General features: G+C 38.9%; 1 protein-coding gene across 17 annotated transcripts in view; it reads left to right on the forward strand.

Moving 5' to 3' along the window:
* PLEKHA6 (pleckstrin homology domain containing A6) overlaps window positions 1–23,241 on the forward strand; it is a 207,422-nt gene that overhangs the window by 143,524 nt on the left and 40,657 nt on the right. For 14 of the 17 annotated variants that reach the window (XM_073667040.1, XM_073667039.1, XM_073667042.1 and 11 more), the window contains 6 exons: window positions 10,154–10,225; window positions 10,301–10,409; window positions 14,193–14,294; window positions 15,160–15,232; window positions 15,810–15,910; window positions 20,919–21,094. In XM_073667040.1, the coding sequence (XP_073523141.1) occupies window positions 10,308–10,409; window positions 14,193–14,294; window positions 15,160–15,232; window positions 15,810–15,910; window positions 20,919–21,094 (554 nt within the window). In that variant the 5' untranslated portion in view covers window positions 10,154–10,225; window positions 10,301–10,307. Of the gene's footprint in view, window positions 1–10,153; window positions 10,226–10,300; window positions 10,410–14,192; window positions 14,295–15,159; window positions 15,233–15,784; window positions 15,911–20,918; window positions 21,095–23,241 lie in introns of those variants that run through there. The other 3 variants (XM_073667046.1, XM_073667055.1, XM_073667053.1) reach the window with 2 other exon arrangements.

The raw sequence follows: 23,241 nt of genomic DNA on the forward strand, positions 1-23,241 counted from the left end.
TGTTGAAAAGTAGCCCATTTTGAGTGTGAAATTTTCCTAAATGTCATTGTCAATTTGCTTGTTCTTCAGATGATCGGTAGCCTGCTTAGACTGCAAAATTATCCTGAAACGAGAGAATTATTGTGAATTCTCATTCACAATAATCTTGCTGTGTGAATGGACCTTAAAGGGGACCTGTCATCAGAAAAAATGCTATTAACCTGAATCTGCAGCGGCACCACCCTGGTGACTGAAGCCTGAACGCTGCCAGGGGGAATAAAGTTCATTTTCTTAACGCAGCGTTCGGGTTAGTGCGGGTGCCGGGCAGGTTAATAACGCTATTAACTTGCAGATTAACCCCATATCTGCAGGTTAATAGATTTTTTTTTTTCTGGTTCACCGGTTCCCTTTAAGTTAACATTGCTCACTGACAATACAAGTGGATCACCTAGGAACCCTCTTGGTAAAGAGTGGTAAAGAGGGGCTGCATACTTATATCAATAGACCAATAAGGACTTGACACTGATGTCACTAGATTATCGGAGTTCAACAGGATTGTGTTTACCTCATACTTTGTACTGTTTTAAAATAATATGCTCATTTGGTCACACATAGATATATCTAAAGAGACTCTGTCATCAGGATTTTATACCCCAAACTAATGGCATGTATATAAAGGTGCTTTAATGCTGAGTAAATCATTACCTTCCTTATAGAAATCCCGTTTTCCTATTTTAGGCCATGGCCCCACTATCACTATTAGGGCTTGCTCTCAGTTGCTATTAAATCTGAAGAATACAATCTGATAAAAAAATCGGATTGCATTCAGACCAATTTAATCCTATGATGGTGTGCTCCGTGCCATTTTTTTTTCCAGCTCCGATCGGATTGTGATCGGACCGGAAAAAAATCGCAGCATGCTGGATTCGGATTGCACGCACCCAAATAAGCCTGTGGGTGCGTGTGAAACATTGCACTGCACTCGGATATCACCCGAGTGCAGTGCGATTCTTGCCGATGCCAGCTACAGAGGAGATGGGAAAATTGATTTCTCCACCCCCCCCTCTGTGCGAGAGGATCGGAGCACGGAGCACTGACATTCGGATGCCGCTTGCAGCAGAGCAGGAGCAGAGTGTCATTAGCATATCGGATGCCATGAGCTAGTGGGACCCTGGCTTTGGTCAGTATTTTTTCTCAGGGGTGGGAGCCAAAACCAGAAGTGGGTGATAAATGCAGAATTGGTGACTTGTTTCTATTATACCTTTTCTCTGATTGTTTCTCACCCAGTTTTGGCTCCCACTCCTGAGAAAAAATACTGACAAAATACTGATAGTGGCGGCCATGGCCTTAGAGAAATCAATAGTTGAAATTGTCTGCTAATGAGTTGTAAGTGCAGTGGGCGGGACATTGCACTTGTAGCTCTCCTGCCTCTTTCCCTATTCCCTACCCGCTACTTACCTCCTGTCTCTGACTAACAGGTTAATCCTGTTCCAGTGACCTGTCAGTCAGAGACAGGAGGCAGGCAGCAGGTGGAAAATACGGAGAGAGGACGGGAGAGCTGTACGTGCAATGTCCAACCCCACTGCACTTACAACTCATTAGCAGATCATTTCAACAATGGATTTCTCTAAAACAGCAAAACGGATTTCTGTAAGGAAGGTAAAGATCTACTCAGCATCAAAGCACCTTTATATACATTCCATTAGTTTGGGGTATAAAATCCTGATGACAGAGTCTCTTAAAAATCATTCAATAAATGGGCACCTGAAAAGTTCTCCATATCTGTAATATTTCTCGTATTATACTTCTCTTGATTATAGTTTAGAGTTTGATGCTGAAGTGGAAAATAAAAAATATTCTAGCCAATTCAGTCAAATGAAGTATAGGTTTTAATAAGATTTGTTCAAGTATAGAAAATATATATATTTTTCAATTTCATATAAAGTTATAAATTATTCCAGATATGAGGATTGAGTTAAAAATGCAGAATGGAAGATTTTGTTTTTCAGCACTTCTATATAAAATTCTGCAAGTACCTAACATTCTGAAGTCGGTTCAGTTGGAGTCAATTTGAACTGATATATGTGTTAGATTGATGTGCTCTTATTGCTGAATCAGGAAGATATGGACAGATAGATCAATAGTTACACACGCGGTCAAAATTGTTGGTACCCCTCGTTTAATGAAAGAAAAACCCACAACGGTCACAGAAATAACTTGAATCTGACAAAAGTAATAATAAATTAAAAATCTATGAAAATGAATAAATGAAAGTCAGACATTGCTTTTCAACCCTGCTTCCACAGAATTTAAAAAAAAATTAAACTCATGGAATAGGCCTGGACAGAAATGATGGTACCCCTGAAAATATTGTGACAAAAGGGACATGTTAAATCAAGTTGTGTCCACTAATTAGCATCACAGGTGTCTACAATCTTGTAATCAGTCAGTGGGCCTGTATATAGGGCTACAGATACTCACTGTGCTGTTTGGTGACATGGTGTGTACCACACTCAACATGGACCAGAGGAAGCAAAGGAAAGAGTTGTCTCAGGAGATTAGAAAGAAAATTATAGACAAGCATGTTAAAGGTAAAGGTTATAAAACCATCTCCTAGCAGCTTGATGTTCCTGCGACTACAGTTGCACATATTATTCAGAAATTTAAGATCCATGGGACTGTAGCCAACCTCCCTGGATGTGGCCGCAGCAGGAAAATTGATGACAAATCAAAGAGACGAATGGTAACAAAAGAGCCCAGGAAAACTTCTAAAGAGATTAAAGGTGAACTTCAAGCTCAAGGAACATCAGTGTCAGATCGCACCATCCGTCGTTGTTTGACCCAAAATGGACTTCATGGGAGACGACCAAGGAGAACACCATTGTTGAAAAAAAATCATAAAAAAGCCAGACTGGAATTTGCCAAACTACATGTTGACAAGCCACAAAGCTTCTGGGAGAATGTCCTATGGACAGATGAGACAAAAATGGAAGTTTTTAGCAAGGCACATCAGCTCTATGTTCACAGACGGAAAAATGAAGCATATCAAGAAAAGAACACTGTCCCTACTGTGAAACATGGAGGAGGCTCTGTTATGTTCTGGGGCTGCTTGGCAGCATCTGGCACAGGGTGACTTGAATCTGTGCAGGGTACAATGAAATCTCAAGACTATCAAGGGCTTCTAGAAAGAAATGTGCTGCCCAGTGTCAGAAAGCTAGGTCTCAGTCGCAGGTCATGGGTCTTGCAACAGGATAATGACCCAAAACACACAGCTAAAAACACCCAAGAATGGCTAAGAGGAAAACATTGGACTATTCTGAAGTGGCCTTCTATGAGCCCTGACCTAAATCCTATTGAGCATCTTTGGAAAGAGCTGAAACATGCTGTCTGGAAAAGGCAACCTTCAAACACGAGACAACTGGAGCAGTTTGCTCATGAGGAGTGGACCAAATACCTGTCGAGAGGTGCAGAAGTCTCATTGACAGTAACAGGAATTAAAATATTAAGTTAAGAGCACCATCATTTCTGTCCAGGCCTGTTTCATGAGTTTAATTTTTTTTTTAATTCTGTGGAAGCAGGGTTGAAAAGCAATGTCTGACTTTCATTTGTTCATTTTCAAAGATTTTTAATTTATTATTACTTTTGTCAGATTCAAGTTATTTCTGTGACCATTGTGGGGTTTTCTTTCATTAAACGAGGGGTACCAACAATTTTGACCACGTGTGTACATATGTGGTAATAATACTATGTTTCTTGTGACACTAGAATGAAAATGCTATTCCTATGGTAGGTAAAGTGTTAAACTGTTATATTTCTCCTCCACCTCTAATTCTCAGTAGTCTTTAAGCCCCCTTCCATGAATATTGAGGGGCTACAAATCGTTGTATTGTGTGTCTGGAGGGGGATGAACATTCCTGGAGCCATTATTAACTCCAGATGTTTCTTCTCTCAGACTCTGGAATCCGGGAAACACCTTATCTGCTGCAGTGTGTTCCAAAAAATACACTTAGGCTGGTCCTGATGTGAGTGCAACCCGGATAAAAGAGGAGGGGGAGTGTAGAAAAAAGAAACTTTGTATGAGAGTCTCATACTATATATGGAAAACACAGCTGTTTGTATTTACTGATCTTATGAAATGTATGTCACATTGGAAATATAGTACATACATAGAATGCTAGTGACAATAGGTTGAACATAACAAGGTTGTAAGCTATGCCTATTTTGACGTATTCTATATTCAGCCACATTTTACGCTACTTGTCCTACATGTTTAATCTTTTCAAAATCTTGAGCTAAATTACACCTGTAATGATCTTTCTTCATAATACATTCACATGCCTCATGTCCTTTGTAGAGAATACACCATATAAAGAAGAAACATTCAAAGTTTTCTGTTACTATCTATATATGCCCTATATCTTACAGGTCACGTATGTTCACATCTGACCTCCATATAAAGAGAATATTGTGAATGACCTACAAATGCTTGTTTAATCTGTTTATGTGGAGCAGAGCATAGCCTGATCCATGATCAGTGAGGATTTTCTTGTTTCTAGCACATGATTTTAGTTTAGGGTGGAACATGTTAATTGAGGCTATCCTAACACAACCCTCTAATGAAAAGATTAAGGTCACAGAAGCCTCAGGATGTGATGGAAATCTGCCCCCTGCTGGTAAGCCAGTGACTACACACCAGCTCAATTTTATCAGACTGATAACTGAATTGGAATTGACTGAAAACCTTCACATCTGTTTTTTTTCTGTTTGTTTCTTTACATTATAGAGACAAAAGTATTGGGACATGCGACTTGATCATTGAATTTAGGTTCTTCATTCAGTCCCATTGTCGAAGATGTATAAAATCCTGCACCTAGCTATGCAGTCTTCCTTTACAAACATTTCTGAAAGAATGGGTGATCCTAAAGAGCTCACCAAATTTCAGCACAGTTGCCACTTATGTAACAAGTCAGTTTGTAGAATTGAATAGTTGACTTATTTCGGAGCCACAGTTATTCCGCCTCGGACCCCATAAAAAGCAGGGTTGCCAAGTGCTCAGGCACAGAGGCCTTGATTCATCAAGACTGGCAATTTTCTCCCTGATCTTTGTGACCAACCATGTTGGACCAGACGCTCTGAATTCATTAAGAGGCGCATGTGTATCCCTGCATACTGGCATGTATCTCTGTGTGCCTCGCCACAAATCTTACTCCAGTTCCAGCTGGAGTAAGATTTGTGGTGTAGCGAACTCCACTCCACTCGTCTTGAATTTGATGGGCGGTCAACACCCCCCTGTCCTACCCCAGCTCCGCCCACTTTGTCAGAGCTAGGCGAAAATGGAGTGAAAACGACAAATGTTGCAACAACTTGCCCTGGGAACTGCATGGCATGGATTTCCATGGCTGAGCAACTGTATTCGAGTCTTACATCATGAGGCACAATGCCAAGAGTGGGATGTAGCGGCATCTGACGTGGACCCTGGAGCAGTGAAACCGTGTTCTGTGGAGTGACACATCACTATTCTGCCTGGCAGTCTGATGGACGAATCTGGGTTTTGTAAATGCCAGGAGAACGTTACCTGCCTGACTGCATTGTGCCAACTGTAACGTTTGCTAGAGGAGACATAATGCCACGGGATCATCTTTCAGGTGTTGGCTTAGGCCCTTTCGTTCCACTGAAGGGAAATGTTAACACTTCAGAATGCCAATACATATTACACAACTTTGTGGGAACAGTTTAGGTAAGATGCTTTTCAATTCCAGCATTTCTGAGCCCCCATACACAAAGAAAGGCATATGAATGCATAGCTGAGTGAGTTTGATGTGGAAGAGCTTGACAGGGCCGCACAGAGACCTGACCAAAACCCCATCAAATACCTTTGGGATGAACTGTGATGGAAATTGCAAGCCAGGCCTTATCATCCAACATCATTGTCTCCAAAATCTTGTAGTCCTTCCCAGAAAAGTGCAAGTTGTTTTAGCTGCAAAGGGGGGCTGACTCCTGTGGGTTTAGAACTGGATGTCATAAAAGCTCCTGAAGGTGTAATGTCTAGGTGTCCCAATTCATTTGTCCACATAGTTTATAACATAAGATTGGATTGTGTACTTGGAAAATTATTTTAATACAAATCATTGAGTTGAAATGTCTTTCTTACTGGAACCCACAGTCTTCTCCATCATTGATACTTTACAGAATAACTCTACTTACTGCAGACTAACGGGGCACATGGCAGCCTGGTATCTGTTTAGCACTGAAAACGGACTGCCAAAGCTTATTTCACCTTTCAACTATTTATCTGCTTATCCCCTACATCAAATGACCTGCCCTGCTCTTATTTATCCCTTGCTTCGTCCTCTTATGTCCATGACACAAGCATGTGCTTTCTTTCCATTTTCCACTTCCAATCCTTAAGGGTAGGAGACAGCTAGAACATGCTTAAGTTTCGTGTTGGTGGTAGGGGCAGGTATGTACAAACTTCCCTTTAAGTCTTTTCATGCTTATATACTTATCAAAGACATGTGTCCAGCTGGGTTTTTAGTTTTCATTTATTACATTTTTTCCCATCATTTATTCAGCACCTCTGACGATGTATGAGGGATGTAGTGCTGCATTGCAGTATCTCTGCTCCTAAAGAAACAGAACCTCTGATGTGGAGCTTTAGAGAATATTGTATTTTTATTCTGTTCCTCCGCAGTTAAATATTTAATATATGATACTTTGGTTTTAACATTGCTTTAATGCTTAGAGAGTTCTTATTTTCATCCACCCTATTGGCATGAGTTAAGGCCATATCAGCCGCATGCCTGGAAGCTTTGAAGTGGAAGACACACATAGATCAGAAACCAAGCAAGTCAGGAAACAACGGAAATGGAAAATTCTGAATGGACAAATCATGCTTATTGTCAGATATATTTAGTCAACTGCTCATTGCGAGGACCTGCTCACCAGTGACATGGAAAGGTGATGATGACATGTCAGACGCAAGCGGTTTTTAACTTGCAGATCCTGTTGTTCCCTGACATGTGCAGATTATGTATAGACGTCCAACCACAATTATACGGTGCAGACTAAGTTAAACAATTGAGGGATCAGCCTTAGTTGCATCATTATAGCAGCTGTAAATATATATAATATATAAGGGTGTACTAGGTGTTGATCTAGTATGAGACGTCTTCATTACCACTGAAGAACATGCACAATGCACATCTTGTTCATTAGTGGTAAGAACTGGGATTAATGATTCATCCCAGGTGTTGTTCTTGTTTGTTACATTCCTGCCGATTAGAATTTTAATGAACCCGTAAGTTATGAGCATGTAATCCATTTACTTAGAAGAGTGCGGAGATTACTGTGAAACTGCTAAAAGACTGTGGACTATAATATTTATTGCAAGGAAAAAAGAGAGCTCTTAAATGGGGTATCTGACTTCATTTAATTCAGAAGTCCCTATCGTCCTCTCATTACACTGTCTAACTGCTTTATTTTATTTTTTTACTATTTCCTGTTTGGTGAATCCCAGTGCATGCTGGGATACTCGAACAAGTCGTCTTCACCCTGAAACGAAGCGTCATCAGTGAAGTCCATTTCAAGGGCTGCGCTAGTCTGTGCTCTACCGAGCATGCGTCAGTTGTCAATTCTAACATATGCTCAGTTACTCATACTGATCAAAGTGCTCTTTAATGCACAGTGACAGTGCGCTCCCTTGGTGGCTTTGATGAGAATTGGCAACCCGGCAAGAAAGCACTCTGTCAGTGTGCATTGTAAGGCGATAACCCGGTGAGCAGGGAGAAACAGAGACCAGCCCCACCCTCACAAGTGACATCACTTGCAGGGGTGGGTCTGATCTCTGCTTGATAGTTTTTTTCCTTAAAATGTGCTCTATTGCTTGCTTGTCATTTCTCATCAGAGCTGGCAAAGGATTGCACTGTCACTGTGCATATTGAATATATGATTATGATGTAAGATATATCACCATTGGATCACAATCGCCAGCACAGTGTTCCGCATAAAAACTGGATCTTTATTTCTTCACCAATGCATTAAAATCAGGGTCAAGTTAAGTACGGAGAAACAGACATCCTTAGGACTGGTGCGTTTCCGACCGTATGATCCTTTCTCATAGTCCAAAAAATGTTTGTCTTTATGGACTATGAGCAAGGATCTTCTTTTTTTTTTTTTTTTTAAATTGTTGTTGATGAAATACCGATCCAATTTTTATACTGAAGACTGTGCTGGCATTTGTGACCCATTGGTGATATTCTACTAAGAGAAGTGGCTGTGCCCAAGCTGTGGTGAGCTGTTGTATTTTCCTTCCTTTGTTTTAAGTTATAAGATATAAAGGAATAAATATCGTTACCTATAGTACGTGAAGATCAGTGATATTGCTGTGTATTGATGATTTTTTTCTCTTTGCAATCAAGTCGGTAATAACATACAGGGATTATGTCAGAGCAATGCTTTGTATATAGGCCCCAATTCATCTTTTGTATCTTTTTTTTAAATCACTTTCCTTTTTGTCTTTTGGTATTAGTTGCCTTTTTAGGCGTTAAATTCATCAAAACGGTGCATGTGATTCACGAATTTGTAGCAAAATCAAAATGGGCTTTCTTCCTCTCTTGGACTGTTTTTGTAACTTTTGGTACCAAAAGTCCTAAAAATGACACCAAAATTTGACATGCTCAAAAATACACCAGGCGGGGACTGGAGTGAGGTTGTGCCAAATCTCAGCCGAATACATCTGGAATTGCTAAACTCTGCCCACAAAACAGGCGAGCACATATAAAACAGATCTAAAAAAAAGGCGTAAGTATAATAATGAATTGGGTGCAATAAAATAAATGGAGCAAAACACACAAAATAGACAAAAAATAGGCTAAAATGCAATGTTTAATCAGGGCCAAAGTCTTTTTATAAATGCTGTGGGTGTATTATTACTCTTGAAAGAACTAGCTTTACAGGACTGCATTACATCCATGCCTAGCTTAACTTTTTTAAGACCTTATGTACCGTATTTTTTGCTTTATAAGACACTGTTGGCGCTATATAAATAAAAAGATTATGATTATTATTATTATTATAGCTCTTTAAACTGCATGTATGAAAAAACAAACAAACATGTACCTGGTCATGAATGGGGGTGAATGGCCCAGTCTTGAACTGGTTAAAGACAAAAATAAAGATGATGTTTGACTTTGCACGAAATTCATGCACCATTTTGATGAATTTGGTGCAAAAAATGGCAACAAATACCACAAGACAAAAAAGGAAAAGAGACTTAAAAAAACCCTAGTGGTTAAATGATGGTTACACTCACTGACTGGCGGCAATAAATGACAGTAAATATTTAATGATCGTGCGGATTGCAGTAAATGATGTGCACTGATAGATATGTGACATGTAGATCTCTCAGTGCACATAGGCTGCCATTCTTCTCAGCACTACGAGTACTGTTTCTGCAGAACAGTGTGCCACCAAGAACAATGATCTTTTGAGTGATGAGTGAGCGTTTTGCTCGGTCATTGGGTGATCTGCAGCCTATTTGCACTAAAAGATTGTGAAGTGAGTGTTTGTTTTTTAAGAATGCTCATTCATGATAACCTTTCTCTGTTTATGCACCTTTAATCTCTGGGCAAAAGTCATTGTGAGTGGAGGGAGAGTTGTATCCTGTGTTATTAGCTGTTTTTAACTGTCATTGTAATCGTGTCTGTGATGATAATGAGACTGCTGAAAAGTAATATGTACAGGAATTATGAGTTTAATATTGAGCTTACAGGACAGTGTGAAATTTGCAAAATTTCTGTAATGATATTTTAATATAGATTGTGATATGGCACATTAATATGTTGTGTTTTGGGGATTTTTTTTTACATAAAAACTTGATTTAAACAATAGGTAATTTTTTGAAGACACATTCCTGTTAATTTAAAGATAGTGTAGTATTTATAAAACAAATGAAAAATATCTAAAATGAAGTCTTTGAAATAATTACAGGACACTCAAGAGAAGTGCAAGGGGCTTTATGTGGATCAGTGAATGGTGGTACAGAGATGTCCTTCTGTTTCAGATGCATGATTTCCTGTTATGTAGAATTCTGTGACTTTATGCCACTCTCATGTGATAAAGCTTATTTTTTATGTAAGATGATATGTTAATTCATTGACTTTCTTTATTTCTATAGCCACAATGCGCACCTCAGCACCCTTCTGCACCCAGTGACCGGACTGATCCCAAAGAAAACTGGGCGACTGGGGTGAGTTTGTAATCTGCTTTTGCAGGACTCTGACTGATGTAGGGTGCAATCCTTGAACCCTCTGTTTCTCTGCAGATCTGAGATGAGCTCAGAGGCAGGAGGAAAGCGCACTACCAACCTAGCCAACGAAAACTCCACATTCAGCATGGTTTCTGACACCATTCAAGATGGTCCCACCATAAGGGTGAGCTTATTATTTTCACAAAATATATGGTGGTCTTCATTTAAGAAGCCTTACTGTAAAGGGGTTGTCAGGTCCATCGAACTAGTTAACTAAAGTGTTTGCATGCTTTAAAATAACAATCTGAGTAGTCCTCACTTTATTGAGCCCTTGTTTCACCTGTGCTATTGCTTACCGGGTCTCTTTTCTTGGCTTCCAGCAATATCCCGCCTCAATCCATCACTGGATTTCGCAATTACCTCATTGGTGCATGCTGCAGTCAGTGGTTGGTTGCAGCGGTCACATGTCTGTGTGAAAATGCTAATGCTGGAGACTGGCATGGTACCCAGGAAGCAGCAACAGGGGTTTGGGAAGGTGGTTATTAGGGCTCATTTAGACATCTGTTTTTCTCACATACAAGAAAAACTATCCGAGTTTCATCCAAGTTTGGTCTGTGTTTTATACGTTTTTCTCAGATGAGAAAAACTAAAAGGTTTCTTCACCTTCTCCTAGATACCAGTCCATGAAATACTGACAGCACTCGAAGAGCATCCTAGTGCTGTCTTATTTTTTCACAGACCCATAGACTTGCATTGCCGATTTAGATCTGACACTCAGATTAATATAGGACATATCTCCTTAATTTTCCGTGGACCTTTCAGTCAGCAAAGAAAACAATATGTGAACAGTTCCATAGACTATACTAGGTACACGTGCTATCTGTGAAAAACACCAATAAGTACTCATACGTGAAAAACAGACATTTAAATAAGCCCTAACTCGATTTGTTAATTTATTTCATTCTAAGTTTTTGCTAAAAAATGTGAAGCTGCATCAACCTACCTCCGGTATGAAATTCTGGAAGTAATAGGATAGTTATTAAGGTAGAAAAATAGAAGAAAATCGAATAATCATTTCCCTAATTATATATGAGGCCATAGTAATACTGCTTTTCTTTCTGGTGATTTAGTTATCATGTGGTTTTCTTTATATTTGTACTCATATCGGGGATCAGCTCATGCACAATCAGAATCAGCAGAGCTGCGGTGTACAATATGGAGGAATACGGATCAGGGGCTCAAACCTCTTATGAGATAGGAGGCCGATTTGACACTACATTAGGCTCTCTGTAGAGACTATATTTGTAGCTATGGCTTGAAGCTAAACATGTCCTGACCTACCAATGCTGAAGAAAATAAATGGCAGCTAAACCTTTACATCTGTTTTTGTAATAGTATCTAAAAGTCAAATTTAAATTCTTAGACAATTACCACTTATTTTTTTCACTAATAGTACAGTAAGTAACAGATATCCTACCATTTATTTAGGTAAGAGATGAAATGGTGTTTCTGCTGTTGGTTTCTGCTCTGCATAGGTGCTAAGTATTTTTTACTTATTGTACTTGGTTTGTAAACTTGTGGAGACTAAGATCACACTGCAGTTGGACAATACTTTGCAGTATGTTATTTCGTAAGCATAGACTGTCAAAAAGGAAAAAGACAAATACTGTTTTGGGTTCCGAAAAGCATAGCAGTCGGTGTCTATATGTAAAACCTAATGAATATTTATATACATTGTAGCTCATGCGTAGGCTTAGCCAAGAGTATTGAGACACAAATTTTGGTTTTCACAAAGTTTGCTGCTTCCATTTTTATAGTGGGAGTTTGCCTTAACTCTAGATTGTTTTGAAGAGTGATCAGATGAATTGCAAATGTAAATCAATCATTAATTGGGTCATCAAGAACTTCAAGTGAAGGCTTCATGGTGCCTAAGAAAGTCCACAACGTGCCAGGACTGTCTCCTAAAGAGGATTGATCTTATTTATTTAACTCGTTTTTATATTAATTAATTGCACAGCACTTTCGAGACATCATGGCTGTCCCCATTGAGGCTCATCACAATTTAAATACCCTATCAGTATGTCTTTAGCGTGTGGGAGGAAACCACCTTGATGGAATTTGAACCAATTATCTTATTCAGCAACAGGATTGTTTCAACACCAGTGCAGAGCTTGCTCCAGAATGGCAGCAGGCAATTGTCAGTGCATATGCACTCACAGTGACACTAACATTCTGCAGGACGTACAGGGATTCTATTGCAGAGGACTGGGGTAAAGTTATTTTCTTTAATGAAGCCGCCTTGAGACTATTTGGGACAGCTGATAGAATGATTGTGCGGAGAAGAAAAGTTGAGCGCTACCATGAGTCCTGTGTCATGTCAACAGTAAAGCATCCTGGGACTATTCATGTGAGGGGTTGCTTTTCATCCAAGGGAGTGGGCTCACTCACAATTTTGTCAAAAACACTGCCATGAATAAAGAATGGTATCTAAACATCGTCCATGAGCAACTTCTGCCCGCAACCCAGGAGCAATTTGGTGATGGAGCACCATGTCACAAGGCAAAAGCAATAATTAAGTGGCTCGATGAACAGAGCTTTGAAATATTGGGTCATTGGTGAAGAAACTCCCCAGATCTGAATCCCATTGAGAACCTGTGGTTAAGCCTCAAATAATTCAATAAGAGTTTAAAAACTTTTGCAATGCTTATAACTGTACTTCAATAACCATAGAAACATCCAACTAAAAGATCGAAAAAAAAACTGGAGCTGCAAACTTTGTGAAAAACAGAATTTGTGTCAGTTGCAAAACTTTTTGCCACAACTAAATAATAAACGCTTTTGAGCATATTTCACTGTATGTTTGTAAAGTTTTAAGTACATATTGATGCTAAACCTTGTCTAAGTGTTTCTAATGTGTCGGAAGCCAATGGTATCTAAAGCCATTGCATTTTTTGGCCTTTTCTTGGTTTGCATTTTATGTTTTGGTTAGTCCAAGACAGTGCAAGACCATATATTTGTAGCTAACCATGCTTCCTGGCAAAGGGCAGTACAATGAATGTATTTGTTATGAGTTTGCAGCCTCACAAGAACAATTACTTTTAAAGTTGGGTTAGTGCTCACTTTTACTGAAAAAAGTTTCAAGATTCATGCATTGGGACTGGAATGCTGTGTTCCCGTTTTCTTCTTAAAACTTATGACTATTACATAGCTATAGATGACAGTGATAAAATCCTGACTGCCCTCAGCCACCACTAGAGGGAGCTGACTGAAACAGATTTATACAACTTCCATTGAACCTACTAATAAATCTGACTTCTGCAAGCTTCTTAAAGATGTCCTCCCTTTTTTCCCTTTGCTCCCCTTGTTTAGTGCTAATTTTTATGGTCTTTACCATGGGGACTTGAATCACAGAGTAGTTTGGGAGATGACCCTAAAACAACCTCCCCCAGGAGAATCCTGTGAGCAGAAAGGCCATATCCCTAGAAGCGTATATCACTATACACCAAAAAAACGGTATACTCAGGGGAGCAGTGGACATAAAAGAAGTGCAAAACCTGGCCACTGTTGACCTGATGGCAGGTCCTTTTTAAAGGGTTTCTCCTCTCACTTTTACACGTCATGTCTACACAACCCTGCTGAGATGTGTGTATGTTCGGCAGATATCGTGCACATGTCGCTTTCATTAGAACATATTTACCACCCTGATGGCTGCAAGAACCTTTAAATAGTGAGATAAGTGTATAGAGAGCGTAATGTTGGAACAGAAATAATTTGCTAAAAACAATCCATTTTCATTATAATGCAGTTGTGCAACATATACTGTTTATTTCCTAACACAGGGACATTATGTATGCTGATCTGCATGTACAGACCGTATAGGGTTAGAGTAGTGGAGGTGATTTGTTTTTTGGTGTGATGTTATGGTGATCACTAAGAAGAGTGACATGTCATCTCTTGTTTTATGAAGTCTCGACCATCCAAGAAAGGAATCGCCTTTGGGAAACGCTCTAATTCCATGAAGAGGAATCCAAATGCTGAAGTCACAAAGATAGGCTGGCTATATAAACAGGTGGGTGGATTGTGTGGGCAACCAATACAAAATCAGCTTGATGTTATGACATGAAGTGAAAATATAGTCAATTATTGAGAAACTAACCATTTTGGCTAAGTTCCCACAATTTGGTGCATTTTTGATGTTCCAAATTTTCATCCTGATTTCTGCACCAATTAGCTAAATTAGGTTACTTTGCGTTTTTGAGTACATTTCTTTTACATGTGTTTTTCTGTTGTGGTTTTTGTCTCTTTTTAGTATAATAAGTTTTAAATAAAATTACTTTGTTTTGGAAGTTTCCTGTTTTCTAGCTTTGATAAAGCTTTATTGATAAATTCATGTACAGATCACAAGCGCTTTTTACTGCATTTCTGCAGCGGAAATGCAATAAAAACACACGTGCGTTCTTATATGCAGATTTTCTGCATCTCATTCAAGTCTGTGGGTAAAATCTGCAATTAAAATGCATGTTAACTGCAATGGGAATTGACATGTGGATTGTAAAATCACACCGCTGGTCAATTCTCGCAGGCAGCATTAAAACCAAGCACATTGGGCATAAGATTTCTATAAATCCCATCCACTTAGCTGGATCTGTAATACACTTGCGCATGAAAATGTGCAGTGGTAAAAACGTACCAAATACTTATGGAAGTAATAAGCTAATGTTCCATGGAAGTAATAAGCAAATGTTCCAGTTATCAATCCATTTTCCGTAGTGGAGATTTGTTGTATTTCACAGGTTCCTACATTTCTAAAACTTAATTTACTTTATGGAATGCCTGGCTCTCTGACTCTGTTATCCTTAATGTAGTCAGTTTTATAATATTTTTCTCTCTTCTTGTCTTTTTTACTTCTCTTTGCTTGTCCGTGTTGTCTGCAGGCCAGTTCTGGAGTGAAGCAGTGGAACAAGCGCTGGTTTGTCCTTGTTGATCGTTGCCTCTTCTATTACAAAGGTACACAGCAAATGTCAAAATCCCAGTGCCAGGTTATTTTTTTTTTCTACAACACCCTCCTGCCAGAACAGATGTATTGAGGACCTCTGCTCCCATCTGTTGCCAGGTCCCAATTCACCTGTGCTTAGGCAGGGAACAGGTGGGGTGTGAATAATTTATCAGTGCCCTATTGTGTTATGTGTGCATGTGAAAAGCCTCCCACACATTATTATCACTGGCAGGCATAGATGTACTAGGATTATCTCTGTGGGGAACATATTTACGATAGCAGAATCCATGAAAACAGCATTGCTTCTGGCAGACAAAGAGTTACATCAGGTGCATAATCACCATGTGTCCTCCTCCCACTGTCACTGCCTAGTAGGTCTCTCCCTTTCTCCTGTATTGTTTTGCAGCAGGTGCTTTTTGTTTCTTTGCCACGGGTTATTTAATGCCTTTTGCCCTGCGTCCACATTTTCGTGTTATACGTCCCCTCTACACACCACTTCTCTGTCTTCCTCACGCATCACCGTCATCTTTTCATTTCTCCCCTCTTTGCCTCTTTCTTTCAAGATTCTCACTGTTTTCTTAAATTCAGATGAAAAAGAAGAGGGGATTTTAGGAAGCATTCCCCTGCTGAGTTTTCGCATTGCCCCTGTTCAACCGTCGGATAATATCAGTCGGAAGCACACTTTCAAGGTCAGTAGGATTGCAGAAGAGTAATATGATGTATATTTTTCTGCATAGTTAGAAAAATGTTCACAAGGCTACTATTGTTTCCTGATAATTAAGGTAACCGAATTGATTTGGAATTAATATCATCCAATACTTATGAATCTGTTGAAGGATTGTTCTTTCTTAGGGCAAATACTTACTGATGACAGTGACATGTTTAAAATGGGGGAAAAAAAATGAATACACAAAATAATATATAAAATAATTATTCTTAGATTTCCAGGAGATTTATTGTTTGAAACCTAACAAGGATGAAATCGTGTCCATCATTTTAATTATTTCTGAGTGTATTTGATGATTTAGAAATCTTTAAACATGAAACTGTCTTTAGTATATTTTATTCCTAAGATATCCATATTTTTATTTTATTTTATGTTCCGACAAGTCATATAAGTCGTTCAGTTCATTTGAGCCACATTGGGGGGTTTCTGCTTTGAGTGATGCAAGCCCCCAGTGTATGCTGCCTCTCTCACCTGTTCTGTCTTCCCTCCTGTGCTGGTGAGAGGATTCCATGGAACGTACCCCTGCCAAGAGCCTGCCCCCCGCAGAGTCGCTGTGCTAGGTAGTAAGTCCTGCTGTACCTGCTGCATGCTCACATTATCCACTCCCTGCTTGGCACAGGCCAAGCCTGCATGTTACATACTCACTGGTTTCACATACAAACTCATGCATGCAGCCAGTTGGAGTCTAAGCTGTGCCATTTGCTTGTGGATGGCTGGTGCATTCAGAGACCTTTTTTTACTCTGCACTGGGAATTCATGCATGGGGATCCATCTTTCAGTATCTTACAACATCAATAAGTATTTGGTGACTGTGATACAGAATAAAAATGATGTGATAGTATCATCTAAAGCCTTCTTTGAAGTGATTGGCCCCTCCAAGGGTGGTTTCACACAAACAGCATTTTTTGGGGAAAAACACCAATGTTTTTGATGCAGTTTCTTGATGGTCCTTTTTCCGATGGTCAAAAATTTCCTTTTTTTAAGTGGAGGACTCTTTAGGAATCCTCCTTTTTTTAGCAGTCTTTAGTTTAGTGAGGGCATTTTTCTTATTTTTTTTTTAGCTGTTTCTTTACTGGGGTTTTCCTGGCATTTAAAAAAACTATTTTAATTTTTATTTCATAAATCTATAGGACACATGAAAATAAGAAACTTTGTAGTATATCTTATTAGAGAAATCTGCTTCTTTCTCCACCAGGACTGATCATTCATTCTCAAAATTCTCAATTCACAGATGAAATCTGTATTCAGTGAAGACACATTTTTACATTACTCAGAACTTGTCAAATTCTTATCAGTAGCAACTGCCATCTATGTAAAGCGGAGGGGAGAAGGAGGAAAGGGGCCGAGAGCTAGAGCCAAAACTCCTTCTCCACCCCCATCTACATAAAATCTCATCAGTAGCAGGCGCCATCTCCTATTTCAGCAAAGGGAAAGTTTGTCTTCAGTGAATACAGATTTTATCTCAGAATTGAGAATTTTGAGACTGAATGATCAGTCCTGGCAGAGAAAGAATTGGATTTCTCTGAAAATATACAGTACAGACCAAAAGTTTGGACACACCTTCTCATTTAAAAATTTTTCTTTATTTTCATGACTTTGAAAACTGTACATTCACACTGAAGGCATCAAAACTATGAATTAACACATGTGGAATTATATACTTAACAAAAAAGTGTGAAACAACTGAAAATATGTCTTATATTCTAGGTTCTTCAAAGTAGCCACCTTTTGCTTTGATGACTGCTTTGCACACTCTTGTCATTCTCTTGATGAGCTTCAAGAGGTAGTCATCGGAAATGGTTTTCACTTCACAGGTGTGCCCTGTCTGGTTTAATAAGTGGGATTTCTTGCCTTATAAATGGGGTTGGGACCATCAGTTGTGTTGTGCCAGAAGTCAGGTGGATATAGAGCTGATAGTCCTACTGAATAGACTGTTAGAATTTGTATTATGGCAAGAAAAAAGCCGCTAAGTAAAGAAAAACGAGTGGCCATCATTACTTTAAGAAATGAAGGTCAGTCAGTTCGAAAAATTGGGCAAACTTTGAATGTATCCCCAAGTGCAGTTGCAAAAACCATCAAGCGCTACAAAGAAACTGGCTCACATGAGGACCGCCCTAGGAAAGGAAGACCAAGAGTCACCTCTGCTTCTGAGGATAAGTTTATCCGATTCACCAGCCTCAGAAATCGCAGCATCTTGCAGCAGCATGCTATTCCATCCGGTTTGCGTTTAGTTGGACCATCATTTATTTTTCAACAGGACAATGACCCCAAACACACCTCCAGGCTGTGTAAGGGCTATTTGACCAAGAAGGAGAGTGATGGGGTGCTACGCCAGATGACCTGGCCTCCACAGTCACCAGACCTGAACCCAATCGAGATGGTTTGGGGTGAGCTGCACCGCAGAGTGAAGGCAAAAGGGCCAACAAGTGCTAAGCATCTCTGGGAACTCCTTCAAGATTGTTGGAAGATCATTTTCGGTGACTACCTCTTGAAGCTCATCAAGAGAATGCCAAGAGTGTGCAAAGCAGTCATCAAAGCAAAAGGTGGCTACTTTGAAGAACCTAGAATATAAGACATATTTTCAGTTGTTTCACACTTTTTTGTTAAGTATATAATTCCACATGTGTTAATTCATAGTTTTGATGCCTTCAGTGTGAATGTACAATTTTCAAAGTCATGAAAATACAGAAAAATCTTTAAATGATTAGGTGTGTCCAAACTTTTGGTCTGTACTGTATATTTCAGAGTTTCTTCTTAAGTCATGTGTACTATTTATTTATGAAATAAAAATAAAAGCAACAGTTACTCTTTAAATTATGAAGCAAAAACGCAGACAAAAAAATCAAAATGAGTACCGGGCCTCTTCCAGGTATATTTTTAGTCTTGCCATTGCCTTCTGTTATAAAGTATTGATTGTCTTTTTTTAGCAGAAAATGCCAGAAAAATGACATGTTACTTCTTTTAAATGCTTTGTGTTGTTGAAAGCCTTAAAGGGGTAGTCTCAAGTTCTTAAATTGCTTTCATTAGTTAGACATTATGAAAATAAGCAAGTTTGGAATTGACTTGCTTTTTCTATCCTCTGTCATTCTCTTGCAATGAGAGCTTTTATCTTTTATAGTGTACCGCTTGTTTCCATGGACCAAGAAAGTGTGTGCTGTAGCTACATTCCAGGGTAGTGGTAACTCTTAACATGCCAGTCAGCTCTCTCCAGTCCATTGATTTCTATACAGCAATTAGCTGCTCACCTACTTCACTACCCCCAGCTTCTGAAGAAATGCAGTTATAAATCACCAGCCCCTCAGCTTTCCCTGTCCTGATGCCCTGGTATCTCTGTGTGTAAATAAATTGATAATAGTGTAAACTCAGAACAAACCACTGATGGCTGAATGTATTACAGCAGAAGTTGTGCTGAGCTTTATGGTTCTACTATTCAACAGTTGTCACTCAAGGAGGAGAGCCTACCCAGCTAGATACTAGAAAGCTGTGTGCTGCTCAAGAGAGAACTTGAAAATACCTTTATTAAATGGTTTTCCCACAAACAAAAGTTCATTTTAATCAATAGATTTTGAAATAATAATTTCCACAATTGGATGTGTTTAAATAAAATGTTCCTGTGCTGAGATAATGTTATAAATGTGTCCCTGCTGTGTACTGTGTAATGGCCGTGTCTGACCGTGCAGGAACATGGTCTGATCATACCACAGCTCCTGGGCAGGGGAGGAAGCAAAAGAGTATACAGACAGAACAATATGGGGATCACAGCTGATTCTTTTTGTGAGGTAAAACATTTCTCTGCCTGTTTTTAAACTATTTTTTACTTCAAAGAAAGAATCAGCTGTGACCCCATGCTGAAATGTCTGTATACTCTTTTGCGTTTTCTCCCCTGCCCAGGAGCTGTGGTATATCCGACCATGTTCCTGTACGGTCAGACACAGCCATTACACAGTACACAGCAGGGGCACATTTATAAGATTATCTCAGCACAGGAACATTTTATTTAAACACATCCAATTTTGCAAGTGATCATTATACCAAGATCAATTGATTAAAATGAACTTTTGTTTATGGGAAAACCCCTTTAAAAGTTGAAAACACTTTCAAAAGCCTGAACATATGAGCAGCTAATCCTTTTCCATACAAATTAATAGGACCATCCTTTTAATAGTTTTGTTAGCCTTTTTCCACCATTTCTTTTGAGTGAACTATGTAGTGTGAACATACACTTATGCTTCTTTCTGGATTCATTTTTGTCTTTAGCGTAAAAAACTCCATCAAAAACTGCATTGGTGTTCCTCCCAATAATACTATGTGGAAAAATCACCCTGATGACAAAGCTTAATCATGCTATAGTACACACTTATGCATCTTTCTAATACACTTTGCCTTTCCATTCCTCATTATTTTCAGTGAGTGGAAACATTAGTGTGTACTCTTGCAGACTAAAAACCAATCCTGGCCTAATACAGCTTTCGTAACTGTTGTTTGTAACAGTATTTCACTGTATGAAAACACAGTGGATCTGGTTGAGGGCTGGACACTGCTGCATTTATAGGCTGTGATGGGTATTAGGTTTGTATGAGTTTTCATCTTCTATTTGTACGCAAGAATGCTACCATTCACTGTCAGCAAGCTTAGATCTTGAAAATGGTGAGAGTGAAACACAAAGTTTAATAGAAAGTTGCAAAACTTTTCATTTTTCAGTGTATAAACTTAATCAGACTGGAAAACCTTTTGTGTATTGTTCTTGTTCAATAATAATATAATGGTATAATAATGAAATATTAAATAGACAGAGAATGACACAAACTAGAAGACACAAGACATAAATACAAGTTTGTGTGGTAGTCTTAAGAAATATGTGGGTTCTCAGGTCTTGGGATTCTTACTTGTTCCTGTCTTTGCATGTGCAACTACTGATGTCTATCCATTATTTGCTCCTGTCATATTTGCTTTTGTATCTTTTCCTACAGGTAACTGTGTGCTGGGTTGGGGATGATTCTCTCCATAATGAAGCCCAAATGTCTCGACAGGCGGAACACGCTGGCATTCGCACTTACTACTTTAGTGCAGAAAGCAAAGAAGAACAGGAGGCTTGGATACGAGCAATGGGAGAGGCATCACAAGTGCAAAACCCTCCCACTCCTAGGTTAGTAAATGAATTGCATACATTGAGACATCATTATCAATACTGTCTAGACTAGACAGACTTAAAGGGAAGCTGTCAGTGTGATCAACCTCCCAAACTGCATACACTGGCATGCAGGTCGTTCTAATGTAAATCAATCAACACCTTTACATCTTATATCTGTTGCTGCACTCCCAAGTAACTAATATTTTTATTCATATGCAAATGAGATAATAAGTACTCTTACATAGCACTTTAGGAGCCACTGACTCCCAAGGTTGTTTTCCCACCTAACACCAGCTTCTCTTGCTTGATTCATAGCGCACTGTCTGTGTGACGTCAGGCAGCTGGGAAAGACATGAGATAGTGAGCTTACAATCAAGCTAAAGAGGCTGGTGCTGGATGTGGTTCCATAAATGCTCTGAAAATGCAGCAACAGATAGAAGATATAAAAGTGTTGATGGATTTACATTTCAAAGACCTGAATGGTCATATATGCAGTTTGGGTGGTTGATCTCACTGACGTACTCCCTTTAAAATGCGCAAGAGTTATCAAATGGAATTATGCAGTTTGATACATCTGTCGAATTGTAATATACTTTACACCCCATTTTTCCTATTAACCACGCCCCTTTCAGCAAAGCCATGCGCGCTTGTTGGATAGAGCACAAAAAGTCTAAAATACATAGTACATATGGTGCAAGTGGTGAAAGAGTTTTAGGTGCATATTACACCAGAATTGTGTAGTGGTTAGCTTGATAAATAAGCTTCTTTTATGTATATACCTGATGTACCCTTGTGTACAGAATGAAAATATCTGCTCACTTTTTTCCAGTTTGCTAAAAACTTTATCTAGATACTAAGCAAAATAAGTGTAAACCTGAGAACAAGGAAAGATTTGGCAAACATCTAAAAATGTCCTATTGTAGCTTCCATACTAAAGAACTAAAGAATGAGATTTTCAGCATAAGGAATTGAATGATATTTCATGCTAAAGTTGATTCTGTTGTATCAAAATATAATTGAATGTGCACACTTTTACAAAAACTGTCCTGGTTTAAAACATTTTGACATGTTTTGCTTCTCAGATGAAGTCAGAAACTCTGGCTAAAAAAATTGTAAACTCTGCAGGTACAATGAATTACGAGAACATTAGTATTATGTAAACGGCTGTGGGTTTTCTTTCTTTTGAAATTTATTGAGCTTGGGTAACAGAACAGAAAAATGATTAAAATTGTGTAATTAAATAAAAGGAGGACATCCTCCACCTTGCATAAAGCTAAACTCAGAAAGACCTGTACACACTGGACTGAAAAGTCGCAACTTACATGGGCAAATAAAATCCATTTTGTTCACTAAAGTTAGTCTGGAGTGTTGCCTCTCTTTGTCCTTTGATTTATGCTGGATTGGGATTAAAAACTAAAGGCTTGAACCCACACTCGGGGTAAAAGTATTTTGGTGCCCTATGCAGATGAAACCAATGGTGGGCCCCCCACCACAAAGCAAAGGAATGGGTCAGAGACTAAGGTAACAGGACAACTAATGCACCTCCCTCCTGCCCCTCCGATGGGTTAGATAGCAAACTCTGATGACCACTTTCACTACAATTGTTACCTTTTTCACAAAAAGTTGGCAAAAAAAAGTGGTGTACTTTAGGGATGTGACTTAACAGGGAGTGCAATTTCAAAGTTGGATACAAAATCAATAATTTTTTGCAGACTATTTTACACAATATAGAGTAAAAAATAGCGATATTCATCCCTGATGTCCTATATTCTAAATGTTGAACCCAAGGATAGCTATGGAAACCAATAAAGCATAACTATAATCGGGGCTGTTTGGTTAAGTTAAGGTGTCCAGTATTTGGTAAATACCCTAATGGAAAATAAACAGACTTTCACTATACGTCTGATGGTTTTTGCGTTTGTTGTGCGACAAATACAGCTTGCACATAACTGATGGTGGTTCTGGTGATGTATTCATGTAAAGATGGGGGTTCTGGTGACATGTTCTGGTGACATATTCATGTAGTGATGGTTGTTCTGGTGTTGTATTCATGTAGTGACAATGATTCTGGTGAAATATTCATCACCAGAACCATCATCAGTATATGAATACGAAGCCAACATCACCATCAGTATATAATTAGAGCACCAGCGCCATCAATA

The sequence above is a fragment of the Phyllobates terribilis genome, unplaced genomic scaffold, assembly GCF_046119375.1.
Source record: "Phyllobates terribilis strain yellow unplaced genomic scaffold, ASM4611937v1 Scaffold_2__4_contigs__length_985480577, whole genome shotgun sequence".
In the NCBI taxonomy this organism is placed as follows: Eukaryota; Metazoa; Chordata; class Amphibia; order Anura; family Dendrobatidae; genus Phyllobates; species Phyllobates terribilis.